General features: G+C 32.7%; 1 protein-coding gene across 1 annotated transcript; it reads right to left on the bottom strand.

The window, feature by feature from the left end:
* Window positions 1-457: 457 nt before the first annotated feature.
* Window positions 458-1,819, bottom strand: LOC139525244 (ATP-dependent DNA helicase pif1-like). Its single transcript, XM_071320441.1, has one exon. It carries the CDS (start codon window positions 1,817-1,819, stop codon window positions 458-460), a length of 1,362 nt encoding a protein of 453 aa, XP_071176542.1.
* Between the last annotated feature and the right edge of the window lie 15,959 nt (window positions 1,820-17,778).

The raw sequence follows: 17,778 nt of genomic DNA, 5'->3' as shown, positions 1-17,778 counted from the left end.
ATGGTTTAGAATCTTGTCTATATTGGTGAAATGCATCAATTTGTGTTGCATCCACACTATCACGGTTATGAAATCTGGTTTCACAAAAACAAGCTATATCAGCATTTGTAATGTTTTTATCTAAGCGAACATCCTCTAAATGTCTATGTAAAGAAGAGGCATTCAAGAAACAAATTTTTAGTAATGAATTTTCTAGGTCATAAATATTCCTAAGTCTTCTTTCAATGGAAGTGGCCCGTAATCTTTCCATCTCTGTTTTTACATTTTTATCAACACCTATTTTGTCTTCTTGTAAATTTCTGATAAACAATCCATCTAGAGTCTGAACTCTACTAACAGCAACATAATGTATGTGATCAACACGTCTTTTGGAGGTTAAGTCAACAACTACCTTACTCAAAGTATCACCCTGTGATCTATGCACTGTTTTTGCATGAGCAGGTCTAATAGGAAACTGCTAACGTTGAATTTGTGCCTCACCTTTATTGCCAGCAGCAAAACTCTTTGACACTGGTTCAAGTGGTGTCCACTCCTTTAGATGACAAGTCTTGTACAAACGTTTGTTTTCCCTACGGTGTTGTTTACCAATATTTTGATCTTCGAATTGAACCCACAAAATTCCACTAGCATATTCTGAAATTTGATTTATTTCCACTTTCATCATTTTACAGGATGCTCCATTAATAAGTCCATCAGTTGTATCTAAGTTGGCAGTGATTTCATAATAGGTGTTTTCAGCAACCTCCAGGCTATTTAGTAGCTGTTTAGAATTCTGTTTGTTGTTTCCAAAACTGTCAAGAATTTTGGCTTTTAAACCCGGTGGGGCTGAACCAATAAATTTGTCCTGTGCTCTGATAACATATACCAAGTCATTTTTCCTGTGAATAATAGCTGAATTGAATGAATCAACTTTTTCATTTGTACAGAAGAGATGTGGTACATCCCATGGATAATCTTCAGTATTTATATTCCTTTCCTTCAAAACTGAAATGTCCTGTTTGTTGTGGTTTCCTTCCCTTAAGCGGTTGAGCAACTCTGCAAATGGTTTATTTTCTGACTGACGCATTATCTCATGGAGTTCAAACATGGTAAAATTTTCTTTCCAGATGTTTGTTGCTAACGGCATGTATCCATTAGTAGGAGATGAAAATAAGTAACTGTCCATAACCGGCTTTAATTGGAATAAATCACCAACTGCAATCACTGAAATTCCTCCAAAGAGCTCATTTTTTTGTGTTACTTCCATTAAACGCTGGTGAATAAAGTTTAGCATGTTAAACCCAACCATTGAAATTTCATCAATGAAGATTAAATTAACTTCACCTATCTGATTTCGTAGTGTATTCAATGCAGCTGAGGATAATTGTTTATATTGTAGCTTTTGATTAACAGGTACTTTTAGTGCACTGTGAATTGTATTGCCATGAATGTGATAGGCAGCCTTGCCAGTTGGAGCTAACAGCATTACTTTGTTGGAAGAGAAATCTTCCCCAGCTTGTTTACTGTAGAATTTAACAGCCATTTGGTATAAAGCTTTTGTAACATAGCTTTTTCCCACACCAGCTCCTCCACTAAGAAACCAATAAATAGGTTCTTCACTTGTTTTGAGAATATGAATTGCATCATATACAAATTCTAGTTGTTCTTTATTGAGTTTTCGAAGGTGACATCTAAATTCCTGATCTGGCAATTCAAAATCTCTGTTCAGTTCTTGCTCTTGGTTTGAGGGCTGTAAACCTAGGTCAATTCCAATGTCATAATTTTCAATTCCAGTGTCCTTTGGATCAGTTCTATTGTCTTTGTCCATAGCATTTTGCATCTCTGTTTGAGGTGCTATTTCATCCCATGAATCTTCAACACCCTGATTTATTATCTGCTGGGCATCCTGAACAATTTCCCTGAATGGTTCATATTTCATGTTCTGTTTCTACTTCATCTTTGATTTCTAAATATCTCTCATAGAAAGAGTTGCAGGATTTTTTCAAATCATTTTCATTTCTCCAGGAAGAGTACAAAACCAACAATTCTCTGTAGTACTTCTCTGAATCTGTTTCAATATCAAAGTGCACCGAGCGTATAATTCTGGCTTTTTTTCTTTTTCTATATTGTCTAGAATCCTTTGAAACATCAATTTCCTCATTCTCAACCTCATCATCATTTTTTTCAATGTTTGGTTCAGGCAAGACAGTTTTAGTTTTGCTTCCCTTTGTATTTCTCCGAAATTCAAGTCTACTTGGAGAATCATCATAATATGCTGCATATTCTGTTAGTGTCATATTTTCCATTGTTTTTGGCCTATCACAGTATCTGCTGAAAATATTACCACACTCTATATCTTCATCTTCATCCTCCATTTTATCAAGTAAAGTTGACGGCTTTAATAGAGAAACACGTTCTTCTGCCGGACTTGTGTTCAAAAAAATTGTTTGTCGAGAAGATTTCTTCATAGGCAATTGAAGACATATGTATGCAGCTTCTTGAGCCCCAATCTCAACTGCATTTAAGAAATGGTTGCCAACTGTTTTTATTTGTTCTGTTAGAGTCTGATTTCCTTTCCTTGCTTCATCTGAGGCCTTTCTTAAGAGTTCGCTCATTCCTCTCTGGGACTTTGTGATATATGATGCTACATAAGTTGCACATGCAAACACATCCAACACAAATTGAACATCTAAGTTTGCTCTCCAACCTTTTAAGATATTAGTATTATAATTGTTGACACGAACCTCTTGAGGAGAACGTTTTAGAAACACTGTAGAAGATTTTATTGAAGCTCTGATGGCCAAGATATATTTTTCATAGGTCAATTCTAATTTATCCAGAAGCAAGCAAATTGTAGTATTTTCATCATCTCCAATGTTATCTAGTTCTTTCTTAATTGAAATCCAAACACTTTTATGCCTTGCTATATCATCTTTTGAAAAGTCTGGAGGTTCAAGAGGATGAAGAATAGTTGTCTTCTTTAAAGGAGGCTTGGGAAAACCAAATCTGCAAGTTTTTTTGCCTTTTTTCCTGCATGTATTGGTATGTTTATGAGACTGAAGGCTAACTAAATCAAACAGTTCAGATTCACTTTCATCTGGTAATCTACATGTAATGAAACGATCTATATATGCACACACATCATCATCAGAATCTTCACAAAACTTTGGTGCATCAGAGCACCACACCATCATATGCACATGGGGAGAGCCCCTCTGTTGATATTCGATTCTGTAAAAATAATCTTTAATATCCCCAAGTGGTTGAGCCTGCGTTAATAAGAATTCTGTGATAAATTTTTGTACACAGAAGTCAAAATGTCGTGCACATGTTATTGGCTCAGACTGTATCAACCTACACTTCTCCTGCCAGCTCAAATTGTTCAACTCGTTATCAGTATATTCTTTCTTGTCTACTACTTTTCCAAGTATTCTAAGTAGATGTAACCACCTTGTTTCAGCAGCAGATAATGTTAAAAAAAACGTTGCAGGTCCAATTTGTCTGATAAGAGCAAATAGTTCCTTGCTTACTTGCTCAAAATATGGTGGGGAACCTCTAATTTTCGTGAGAAACTTGTATGCTTTGTCATGGTGAATGAGATCAATTGCTGCTGTACCACGTACATCCTTCACAGTTAATTTCTTATCTTTTAGGTTAACTTTCCTGAAAGCTAACTGAGTCTGGTCAAGTAATGTTTTCATTTGAATCTTTTTTGTCTTAAAAAAGATATTTTCAATTGAACCTGCAGCTCTTCTATCAACATTGCGCAATTCTGCTTTGACTATTTCCCCATAACTTACATTTACTGATCTGTCTTTGTTCGATGGACGCTTTGTACCACAAAATATCCTAGGAAATGCTAATTCTTCTGCATTCTCCTCCATAAATACACTAACAGGAATTTGCCCCTCTCCTGGAGCAAAGTTGTATATAAGTTGTCTCTCAGCTGGTTCAACGAAATCTGGGGCTGTGAGTAAAGTATCAGCCTGTCCTGACATTAACTCATTTTCATCAACCTCACTCCATTTGTCATCCTCATCGCTATCATAACTTTCATTGTTACCATCTTGCTCATTAACTTTACTTGGTTCAGAAGCCTTATTGGTACCATCATTATCTTGTAATGCTCCATCAGCAACATTGTTGTTATTTGTGTTGCCATCTTCAATGTCCACTTGTTCATGATCAGTTTCAGTCATTTCTTCTGAAGAAATATCAACATTTCCACTATAAGTCCACTCACTGTTGATAGTTACATTATGAGCTTTATATAGAATTAATTGCATAACAGTGTGGTCGACAGTAAAACGTTTGTAGGTTGTAACTTGTTTGTCAACGGCTATGATTTTATGCTCACCCAGTCTGTCAGAGGCCTTCCAGTGGGGATTGAAATATTCACTTGTTGCACATTCCGATACATAAAATGAAACTTTCTTTTTACAAAGCTTGAAAGGAATTTGTTTTAAATATTTATTATAATCATCACATACAACCGTGTCATTTATAAGAATAATAATGTTCAGAGATGATATTATTTAATAATAATAAAAAAAATATGTTTATCCATTGTAAAAAAAACTATTAAGTTGATGGGGTTAATTCACAAAATATCTCATTGATTAAGAGCACAACTACTTCTACGGTGTGATCATTTAAGAATGGCCTACTATTTATTCAATGCGTATACATGTGGGTTTTGTTTGTGAAGAGTTCTGGATAATTAAAAAATCATTTGATTTCTTTGTTTACTACCATAAAACGATTCATTCTTTCAGATATTTGTCACTTTGCCTTATCTTCAAGTCCAACACAATTTCTCACGTTTCTTACAAAACTTAAATTCTTGTGATGTATTCTTTTGTTGGAAAAAAAATGTATTGATATAGATAGATATAGGAAGATGTGGTATGAGTGCCAATGAGACAACTCTCCTCCCAAGTAATAATTCATAAAAGTAAATCATTATAGGTCAAGGTACGACCTGCAACACGGAGCCTTGGCTCACACCGAACAGCAAGTAATAGAGGGCCCCAAAACTACTAGTGTAAAACCATTCAAACGGGAAAACCAACGAGAAACGAAAAACACATATGAACTACATAAACAGACGACATCATGCATTGTAATTTTTAAAGCCAATTAAGTAAAAAAATAATCTGAAAGAACGTGCGATATCATATTAGGAAAATTGATGGTCAAATCATAACAAAAAATCAAGTAAAGAATTTTAAGTATTCAACCTTTATAGCTTGCTGTTCGGTGTGATCCAAGACTCCGTGTTGAAGGCCATTTTTATTTATTTTCAAATTACAAAGGTTATTCCTGATTAGTATTTTTAATTATTTTATTTAGGCGTTTAGAACCTTTGGTGACCTCACAGTTTAAATTTCTATGATAAGTACGTCGTGAGCAGTGAGCATTACAGACGAACGTTCACCTAATTTCCCCCAGTCAATGAATGGCTATAGCTACACTGTTATGAATTTCATTCTAAAGGAGTAGTTTTTAAAAACTCAGCTGCTTGGTGTACAAGTTCTGGACGAACATTCAAACAATATACATGGTGCTGATACTTTAACCTTCTTTTCAATGTTGCCTTAATAGTGGCTGTTTCAGATGTCATTCGTGGCAGATTTGTCACTGTACTTGAAATATTTGCAGGTACCAAAACCATATTGCCATGAATGAATTTTTGTTTTCCACGAGGTTCTTGATGAATTTTCATGAAAGGCAAAAGGACTGATACATATGACAATTCTAAATGATTCATTTTCTTCAATATTCCTTGCTCTGGGAAAGTCATTTTATTCATAGTTGATGAAGGAGGAATTTTTCCTTTCTTCAGATGTGACTGACAGGTACTGCATATCCATACAGTGTCATCTACACTTGCAGTTTGTGGACAATTCTGAATCACATCTACATCAGCACTGGGAAAAACAGATTTGAATTTTCTTACACTATGTTTATACCAAAGTTGTTGACAGCTTGTACAAACATATATTGGTCCATTATTTACAGTTAAATGGAACTTTTCAATCACATTTGTTATGTTTGATGAAACAGAGAGTCTTTTCTGCTTTCTACATGTAGTTTCTCTTTCAGTTTCACATTTCTTAATCAATGGATCTGAACGTTTATCCTGACGAGTTTTAGTTTCCCTTTCAGTTTCACATTTCTTAATCAATGGATCTGAACGTTTATCCCGTCGAGTTTTAGTTTCTCTTTCAGTTTCACATTTCTTAATCAATGGATCTGAACGTTTACCCCGTCGAGTTTTAGTTTCTCTTTCAGTTTCACATTTCTTAATCAATGGATCTGAACGTTTACCCCGTCGAGTTTTAGTTTCTCTTCCTGTTTCACATTTTTTATAAAATGGATTCAAACGTTTATCCTTACGATCTTTTGAATCTCTTAATGTTTCAATTTTCTTATATGTTTTATCTAATCGTTTTTCTTTCCTAATTTTAGTTTCTCTTTCAGTTTCAGCTTCCTTATACAATGGATCTAAACGTTTATCCTGACGAGTTTTTGTTTCTCTTTCAGTTTCACATTTCTTAATCAATGGATCTGAACGTTTACCCCGTCGAGTTTTAGTTTCTCTTTCTGTTTCACATTTTTTATAAAATGGATTCAAACGTTTATCCTTACGATCTTTTGAATCTCTTAATGTTTCAATTTTCTTATATGTTTTATCTAATCGTTTTTCTTTCCTTATTTTAGTTTCTCTTTCAGTTTCACCTTCCTTATACAATGGATCTAATCGTTTATCCTGTCGAGTTTTAGTCTCTCTCTCTGTTTGATTTTTCTTCCACAGGGGGTTTAGGTTTTTATTTTCTCTTGCCTGCTTTTCTTTTGCCTTCATATGTTTGCTTTTCCTTTGTAATGTTTTGTACATGGCATAATAGTTTGCTCTACTTTTGCTGCTCTGGAAATAAAATAAAATATGACTGTTATTACAATTTTGTGGCCATTAACTTTCCTAGATATTAAATAGAAGAAGTTTACTTATTAAAACGGTTAATGCAAACCAGAATTTACTGGAAAACATATAAATCAATGACAGACAGACAGACTAAAACTATAAGGCCACAATTTAATGGGTATATATATATATATTATAAGGAATCTGTAAAATCAATGCTGTCTTTATCTTCAATGAAAGCTGCATAAAAAAAAATATATATGCTTATTGACCCTGCATTTCCTTATAAATTCCTCATAAAGGAACAAAGAATATATCTTGTTCCTTAGGTGTTAAGTCAAATCATTGCTCATTGGAATAGCTACAAAATCTAAAATTTAAATTCTTAAAAAGTATGTGATTTTAATTGCAGATAATGCTAACAGTATTTGGGACATCTGATTATGATATCCTATGTTGCTCATTCTATTTTATTGTTTGTTCTTTTATGCAAATAATGCTTACTGTCTATAGAGCATCAAATTTGTTACCAAACTAACATGTGCAGTAATAATATTGAACTGTCTTAATTATATGCACGACTTAACATACCTGATCAACAGAGCTATCAAATGATGAAGCTTGGTTAACTGAGCTTGTAGATGATTGCTGAGATGATGAAGGTGGCTTATTTGAGCTAGTAGATGACTGCTGAGATGATGAATGTGGCTTATTTGAGCTAGTATATGACTGCTGAGATGATGAAGGTCGCTTTTTTGAGCTAGTAGATGACTGCTGAGATGATGCAGGTCGCTTTTTTGAGTTAGTAGATGGTTGTACCCATATTGAAGGTCGCTTGACTGAGCTAGTAGATTGTTGTGGCGATGTTGAAGGTTGCTTGTCTGAAGTAGTGTGTTGTTGCTCAGATGTTAAAGCCTGAAATCAAAATCATTGTATTATAAAGATGTCATTTCATTTCAAAAAGAATTATGTTATATTCCAACAATGACTGTAACAGGATGATGCTACAAAAGTTCCCTTTCCTTGATGAACCCTAATCTAAAAAATTCTATAAGGTTCTACAGTAAACCCCACCTCTTTTTGAACTTGCAAATGTTTGTTTGAGACACTTAATTATGAAACTTGGCAGAAAGTAATATTCCCTCTGTGTGACTGACAAGTCCTTTAATGTTAATATTAAGATAACAAATTGGAAGATATATAATTCCAAATCATACTTAAATATGTAATATTTTATATAAATTAGTCTTAGTTTATGTTAACATTTATAAGAAAATGTGAAGTTGACTTTAATAAATATTGATTGGACAATGTTTGTGTCTATTAACAAAAATATGTTTAAATACTTGTAACAGTTATTGTTGAGTAATATTAACTTGTACTTTGCTTAATTATGACACTTACTGATTTACTCTCACTCCCAGTTCTTTGTTGCTGGTGTACAATGGGAATTTTGAAACCCTCTGGTATCTTATAAACCTCAAGAAACTGAAATGAGAAAAATAGTAATAGGAAAAGTGGAAAGCATTTACCAATATGTGTTTCAAATTCAAGAAAATCAGTGGTTAATTAACTCTAACCTGATAATTTTATAGCAAGAACTTATATAATTTTAATTATTAAATGTGTATTAAATTATAGTACATTTGTAGTTGCGACAATGATGAGCAACATGGAAGATTTGTGTTCAGCTTGATATAACCTGTTTGTTTGTTGGGATCTTCATTTTATATAAAAAAAAAACTATGATTTCCTTGAATACTCTGCCACTATTCCTTTTTCTATTATAATTCTAAATCTTGTTCATTTGTAATTCATACATTTTCCCATATGAGACCTGCTATAATTAGACTCACATCCGAGGAAAGCTTATAAACTGCTTTCTTAGAAACAGGCTCACTTTCAAAGTCTTTGGCATCATTTTTTCTCTTCAAATCTTTTTTTGATTGTTGTACTGATTTTCGTTTATATCTAGGCATGGCTCACTCTGCTCTATCCCTAAAAAAAAAAAAAATATTTATTCATTAAACATTTTTGTTTACAATATTACAATTGTGTTCATATACATATAATTAACAAAAAGTTTTGCAAAACATCATAAATGTACTCAATGTGGCATCTTCTTTTATAACCACGTTCAAATGAAATTGAATGTCAAAAGCACACAGTAAATAAAACTGAATGTCAAAAACAATGTCTTTTTTTAGTTATCTGGTTTTAGAGGTTCTGGAGATGCTACAACTGCCTCTGGTTCTTGAGATTCTACAACTACAGTTCCAGTTGTCGCTGGTTCTGGAGATGCTACAGTTGCTTTGGTGCTAGGCTTGTATGATTCTTGTGAAGATAACAGGGAATCATCAAAAAAAATGTCATTTTCTGATTCAAGCTCTGCAACTTTTCTTTTCAATGAAAAGTTCTCTTTTTTCAATGCTGCCATCTCTTTTCTGTCCTTTTTATGTTTTTCTAAGTCCACGTTTTGCTGTTTACTTGCATTGTCTTTGATTTGTTTTGAAGTTTCCTTCAACTGTAGGCCCATTTTTCTGATGTCCTCAGATGTTTTTCTAAAAAAAGCTGCATCATCACTACTGACTGTTGCAGAAAAGTTGCTGAACACTCCCCTCAGCTGGTAAGATTTATTCACAAGTTCATCTGCCATTTGTTGCATTTTTTCAGAATAATTGTCCATATTTATTGATCTGCAATTAAACAGACAATATCAAACTGGGAAAAAAATGCTTACAGCTCAGTAAGATTTTGTTTTGTATCAAATTATTGGTAAAAATTTGATTACTACTAATAAAATGTAATTAGAAAGGAATAATGGATTTAATTAAGGTTGTTGGTTGCCTAACACAAAATCAAACTAAGGCTGAAAGCATGTACAGATCATGAATAATTTCTGAATTGATTTACTCTACCACTGGGTAGGAACCATCCACCGCTGAGTGGACAACCCTCACAATGTGTAAGCATGACATTTAGCCATCCAGCAGTATGCACTTTTGAATAATTTCTATTGCTGTACTTTTGTATAAATTGTTATTGTGGTACTTTGCTATAAATTTCTATTGCGTATTTTCTGTATGCAAATAAATAAATAATCTGCTTAGACAGTTTTTAAATAAATGGAATATTGTATCCATACTGCTGCATGTTGCCCAGCAACACCAACGTGGAGGACTATATTAGTAGGAATGTGATGATAGATACAAATATAGCTGTCATGCTTTTTGTTATCCCTGGTATTATCTGCTTGGAATTTTGAATTTATGAAATATGAATATTAAATTATTATGTTTATTCTATTTATAATTAATTAAACAAAAAAGAATCAATTTGTTGAAGTCATGCAATAAATTTTTCAAATAATTAAGAATTTACCAGTATTCAAAAAACCAGAAATCACAAAAGGGAAACTTGAGGTATACGTACACTTTATGAAAAAATTTAGCACTATAAATACTTCTTAATTAATAACAATGAATAATAAACATATCAAGTATTGAAATAATAATTCAAACAGGCTTTCAGATACCTCAAATTTTCCTTGTTGCCACTAGAAGGTTATAAGTTCATATATTTCATATATTTTTTTAAAGTTTAGTATGAGAGTCCACACAGATGAAGGAATGAATAATTATACAATGATATACTATGCAGTTGCATGTGAGAAAAGGCATACATGTACATGCAAAGCTCTATACAGATATATACTTTTATGTTGTACTTACAATATAATCTGACAGCTTCGACAAATTGGTATAGTTGATCATCATACAAAGGATCTGTTTTCACCGATTAAATGTCCGGCTGTTTTCGAAATTTTTTTTTAATAAGACAGCATAAAATGTAAAATCTGACGAAATTGGTATAGTTGATGTAAAATCTGATATTTACACAAATCAAAAGGGATGTAACATTAATATATTCACCAAAGTTTCATAAAATCCTCCTTTTTTAAGTATAAAAATTCATTACTTAAGAAAACATATAATCTAAAATTTGTAAAAATGGAAAGGGAGCTTACATCAATAGATATAAACAATTCACTTAAGTTTCATGGACATTGGTGAAAGCCTTATTGAGTTATTGTCTGAAGTGTTAAAAATCCCCCTTTTTTTATGAATAAAGCCCCATAAATCCAAAACTTAAAATCAAAAATTTATAAAAATTGAAAGGGAGCTTACATCAATAGATATAAACAATTCACCAAAGTTTCATGGACATTGGTGAAAGCCTTTTTGAGTTATTGTCCGAAGTGTTGAAAATCCCCCCTTTTTTATGAATAAAGCCCCATAAATCCAAAACTTAAAATCTAAAATTAAAAAAAAACGAAAGGGAGCTTACGTCAATAGATATAAACAATTCACTAAAGTTTCATGGAAATTGGTGAAAGCCTTTTTGAGTTATTGTCCGAAGTGTTAAAAATCCCCCTTTTTTTATTAATAAAGCCCCATAAATCCAAAACTTAATCTCAAAAATTTATAAAAATTGAAAGGGAGCTTACATCAATAGATATAAACAATTCACCAAAGTTTCATGGACATTGGTGAAAGCCTTTTTGAGTTATTGTCCGAAGTGTTGAAAATCCCCCCTTTTTTATGAATAAAGCCCATAAATCCAAAACTTAAAATCTGAAATTAAAAAAAACGAAAGGGAGCTTACGTCAATAGATATAAACAATTCACTTAAGTTTCATGGAAATTGGTGAAAGCCTTTTTGAGTTATTGTCCGAAGTGTTAAAAATTCCCCTTTTTTATGAATAAAGCCCAATAAATCCAAAACTTAAAATCTGAAATTTATAAAAATTGAAAGGGAGCTTACATCATTAGATATAAACAATTCACCAAAGTTTCATGGACATTAGTGAAAGCCTTTTTGAGTTATTGTCCGAAGTGTTGAAAATCCCCCCTTTTTTATGAATAAAGCCCCATAAATCCAAAACGTAAAATCTGAAATTAAAAAAAAACGAAAGGGAGCTTACATCAATAGATATAAACAATTCACTTAAGTTTCATGGAAATTGGTGAAAGCCTTTTTGAGTTATTGTCCGAAGTGTTAAAAATTCCCCTTTTTTATGAATAAAGCCCAATAAATCCAAAACTTAAAATCTGAAATTTATAAAAATTGAAAGGGAGCTTACATCATTAGATATAAACAATTCACCAAAGTTTCATGGACATTAGTGAAAGCCTTTTTGAGTTATTGTCCGAAGTGTTGAAAATCCCCCCTTTTTTATGAATAAAGCCCCATAAATCCAAAACGTAAAATCTGAAATTAAAAAAAAACGAAAGGGAGCTTACATCAATAGATATAAACAATTCACTTAAGTTTCATGGAAATTGTTGAAAGTGTTTTTGAGTTATTGTCCGAAGTGTGGACGACGGACGGACAGACGGACGGACGGACAGACGGACGGACGGACAACGGTATACCATAATACGTCCCGTCTAAAAGACGACGGGCGTATAAAAACTGTATAATTTCAATAAAATTACCAATTCCCAGGCAGCAACCCATCAACAGGTGGTCTGATGTGTCCGAAAATGTCAGAACAGACAGGTCTTGACGTGATGAACTTTTTTAACCCATTTCTTATCGCCCTAAATGCTTAAGTTTTAGAGATATAAGCATACCCCCCATGTTCTATTTTTAGTCATGGCGGTAATTATGGTTAAAGGGGCGGGGTCATTGGATACATTTTTTAAATACCCTAATGATGATTTAGGCCAAAATTGGTTCAATTTGACCCAGTAGTTTCAGAGAGGAAGATTTTTGTACAAACTTACAAAAATGAAGAAAATTGTGAAATGTTCATGTCTGACTTTTTTGTAGGTCTTACTTGTTGAACAATTTTGCTGTTTACAGTTTATATCTATCTGTTATAATATTAAAGATAATAACCAAAATCTGCAAAATTTCCTAAATATTTTCAATTTAGGAACAGGAAACCAACAACGGGTTGTCCGATGCGTCTAAAGATTTCAAGGCAGGTGGATCTAAACCTGATTTCCCCAGGTCAGATTTGCTCAAATGCCTTAAATTCAGAGCTATAAGCCAAAAAATGCATTTTACCCCCATGTTCTTTTTTAGCCATGGCAGCCATCTTGGTTGTTAAAACTTTATACCCTAAGGAGACCAAGATTGCTTTCATTTGGACCAGTAGTTTCAGAGAAGAAGATTTTTGTGAAAGTTAACGGACGACGACGACTACGGACGATGGACGCAAAGTGATGAGAAAAGCTCACTTGGACCTTTTGGACCAGGTGTGCTTAAAAGTTGTTTACTAAGAAAGAGCAGTGTTTGGTGTTAATGGTATATGTTTTATTTATGGCGTCATCGTAAGCTAGACGCGTCTGTCCAGCATGAAAAGTTCACTTTGTTTTAGGACCAATCCGAAAACATTAAAACAAATATGGATAGGGGAGAAGTTAAGAGTTACATTAAAAAGTAATTCAAATAGATTTTTCCGAAAATACTATATCATTTGATTCTGTATATGACAAGGGAAATAAAAAAAAATTGTTACAACATTTCAAAAGATTGTGGCCGAATTTGAGATTTTGTTTCTTTCTGTCACAAAACCCAAATCTCTCATTTTTTAGAAACTCTTCAAAATTTGAACGAATGCTGCAGACCCAAATCATAATTTACATAAACACCCTTCCTGTGTTAAAATTAAACAATACATATAAAACTGTCTATGTTTTCAAATAGTAAGTTTTGTTTAAATAATGTATTAAATTGTTCATTTTATTAAATCCGTTGAATTGTTACACTTGCCATTTTTTTACGTTTCAGCTTATTTGTTAAGTGTCTATGAAAAAATAGGCATTTGCAGTCTGTTGTACGATCTAAAATTTTATTCAAACGTGAAAAGATGTTTTTAAGTGTTTGAAAAAAATAAGGTCGAAGTATCAATGGAAAATATGAAAAAGAAAATAAACGTGATTTTTTTTTTTTGTGTCTAGTCAAAATGTCACAAAACGCCGTTTTTACATTTTTTGATGTAGGTATGATAAGTCTTATTAAACAATTTAGAAGGGGGAGGGGGTGAAATTATAATACCACACAAATTTTATTTAACAATAAAATCTGCATTTGTTTGAACACTTTTTCGACTACATGTCGAAAGTATACACGACAAAGTCAGCGACTACTTTTGTCTAGTCATAATTACACACCATGCTTTTTTTACTCGTTTTGACGTAACGTTCTGTAAATCTTGTCATATAGTGACATATGGGTCATTTTAAAAAAATGTCGAATTTTGAAATTGAAAAAATTATTAAAAGTTACTTATTCAAACAACCCTCTACATAAGCAAATCATAACAAACAGTACTTTAAGAACAACATATTAAAAGATGCAATCTTAATGATGTCATACAAGAATATGTTATAACATTTTTTGATCGGTGGTACATTATTTTGTCTATCCTGTTACCATTTTCAAAAGAAATTTTGGGTTATTAAGAAAAGGTTAAGATAAAATGTTAAGCTTGTTTTACGTAGACAATTAGATGGTTTTCAAGAGAATAAACTTCTATATATATTCATTCTGTAATATAATAGATAATTTGCCAATTTTCCAGGTTGTACTGAAAAATGTCTCTAAAAATTGGTTTTCAAAGGTTGTAAAAATTAGCACCAGTAATGCAAGTCTAAGATAGCAATTTATATTGTTCGGCATTTTTTCACCCTTTCAAATAAACCCAACATCAAGTAAATCCCTCATAAGTTAGTTTACTTTTCTCTATATTTCATTGGTAACAGGAACGTACGTTTCTGATATATTACTATATAAAAGTCTATCCTGTTACCTTTTTGTCTATCCTGTTACCGATATCAGTATTGCACCTGCGAATGCTTAATTGGGAAGATTAAGACGTTATAACCTGAAGATGACTTCAAACAACGAAATATTTCATTCGTTTTGCACCTATATGTTAAGATAAAAAAATTAACGACGTTTTTGTCTACAATTGTCTATGCTGTTACTGTAACCATAGCAACCATAGTAACAGGATAGACATAACTAGGATAGACAAATTTCTTCGTTTTTGATTGCTGTTGTGAAATAACTACTCCCTTTGGAGAAGTGATTATGTTTTTCTATTGTGAATTTGGTTTCCAACACGTTATTGCACTTTTTACAAATATACTGTTGGTGTATTTAATCAAAATTGGTGGTAACAGCATAGACATAAAAAAAAGTACGCTATATTTTTTTCACTAAATGTCTTGAAATTTCTTTTCTCTACACTGTCGTTCAAGAAACGAGGCGTTTTAAATGTAAAGATTACTTTGCACTTTTGAAATCAACACTGACTGATTCAATATTCATAGGGAGATTAATTTCACGGCTGATATAAGTAGCGGTAACAGGAAAGACATGAACCTCCTGTACGCAGATTCAATTTAGTTTGTAGATAATATGTTACATACAGTGATATAGAAGCTACGAATTTTCGTTAGAATAATATTTAACGTTCTTAAAAAGTCCCTTTTGTAGATATCAAGGCGATCAGAAAATCGCAAAAAAATCATTTGAAATGTGTTTTTCTGACACTGTACGCAGACAAATACCCCCAAATTGGGTCTTAAATGCAGTTTAATCTTGTCAAAATAGATGTAAGGTGTGTTTATTATTAATGTTCTGAATCACAAATCCGACAAGCTTTCATTTAAACCATTACAACTGAAATTTCCATTAGAAATAAAAAGTTAGCATGGGTGTACTGAAAATTCGATATTTTTTGAAAACGACCCCTATATATCATAGTGGCCGTTCGTGTCATTTGCGGGATATTCTATCGCGTTCTTTTTAATAACGCGTTATTTTACTAAGCTATCGCGTTACTTTACAACAATAACGCGTTATTTCTCCATTTTAACGCGTTATTTTCCAAAACTAACGCGTTATTACACAAAACTATCGCGATATTTCCATTTTGCTATTAATTAGAAAAGTTGGGGGGGGGGGGGGGGGGACGGCGTTCGCTTACATGTTTAACCCCGCTATATTCTTTATTTGCATATCCCAAGTCATGGGCCTGTAATTCAGGGGTTGTCGTTTTTTGCTGTGTTACATATTTATTATTCATTTATTATTTTGTAAATAAATTAGGCCTTTAGTTTTCTCGTTTGAATTGATAATCATTTGTTATGTCGGGGCCTTTTAAAGCTTACTATATATATACGGTATAGGTTTTGCTCATGTTGAAGACCATACGTTGAACTATATTTGTGAATGTCTGTGTCATTTGGTCTCTTGTGAAGAGTTATCTCATTGGAAAACATAGTACATCATCCTTTTATTTATATAAAGCACATAAGCAATATTAATGAGCGTTCGGTTCCATGCTCAGTTCTAGGAACTATGGCACCTAAAATCTGAAAAGTTGGAAGTAAATCAGACAAGACCTCCTTGAGATGAAACAGCGGACAACATGCGAAAATGGTTGAAGTTTGAAAAATTAGGCAGGACAGGTATTTTGAGTAAAACAAGAACACAAGATGAGCAACTTGGCCAAAAAATCAAGATAGACTAATAAAAAAACACAGAACCAGACAGAGTAAAAAATAAAAAAGCAGGACAGAGATAACTAAAAAAAATGCAGAACGTTAAATTTCCATCCTACAAACGGATTCGGAAACAAGGTTTATCTTATATTAATGGTCCCCCTTCATTGATAGGTGTACTTAAAAAAATATATAACATGCTAAACACAATTGTATCAAAATTAATGCTAATGTCAAGGGTTAGGTCATTACCATTAAAAATATTTTGCCTTATTTTCAAAGCAACATTTGTTGACCAAAGACATTTCTAAGCCTTGTTTTTATGCGAATAAAACAAGTGTCTGTTCCCGGACTTTACATCCCTCTTTCCTCAACATCATCGTCATTATCAACCCATATGGACCACGAACTTTCAAACTCTTAGCCAGAACGAGGGAAAATAGGATTACCCTGAAAGGAAATCATCATCTTCGTGTTCAGGATCTGGAGCAGCCCTTTTCCTCGTGTCCGGTTGATCAATCCATGAAGTTGCGAGAGACATTTTCAATTTAGTAGCCAATTGATGTGTTATCTCCTCTGTCCCTTCGGATTGATTATCCAGTCTCTGAGAGGAACAGCCCTTGTGATTGGATATCGACATTGAAAAAAAATAACAAAACGTATCGTGTATTTCCAATAAAATATCACGTTAGATTACATTTATAGAACTAACGCGATAGTTTTAGACATTTACGCGATAAAATGTAGAAATAGCGCGTTAGTTTAACAAAGTAACGCGATAGTTTTACAAAATAACGCGATAGTTTAATAAAGTAACGCGATATTTTAACAAAGTAACGCGTTATTTCTTACTATCGCGTCAATAATAAATATCGCGTTATTTATGAAAATTAACGCGCGTTAGTTTGACAATGGCGTACAAGGGCAGTAAGTAAGTAAGTAAGTTTGATAATATTTCAAATAAATAGCAAAAATCACATGTCGCGATAGTTTTTTGTAATAACGCGTTAGTTTTGGACAATAACGCGATAAAATGAAGAAATAACGCGTTAGTTTAACAAAGTAACGGGATAGTTTTACAAAATAACGCGTTATTTTCTCTAACGCGATAGAATATCCCGCAAAAGACATGAGCGGCCACTCACACATATAGTGCCTTACATCGCAAATTACGGAAGCATTTCAGTACAATTCTAATTTACTTTTATCATTGATATAACAAATTATCAATTTGATATAACAGATTATAAATTTGATTTTAAAAAATAATTAACTATCAATTTTATATAACAATTTGATATAACAAATTGTGAATTTCTCAACCAGTGGTAGTATTTAATCATGATGATT

Source organism: Mytilus edulis, chromosome 5 (assembly GCF_963676685.1).
Source record: "Mytilus edulis chromosome 5, xbMytEdul2.2, whole genome shotgun sequence".
Taxonomy (NCBI): Eukaryota; Metazoa; Mollusca; class Bivalvia; order Mytilida; family Mytilidae; genus Mytilus; species Mytilus edulis.
The sequence above is the reverse complement of the archived record's forward strand: the minus strand, read 5'-3'. Positions and strand labels throughout refer to the sequence as shown.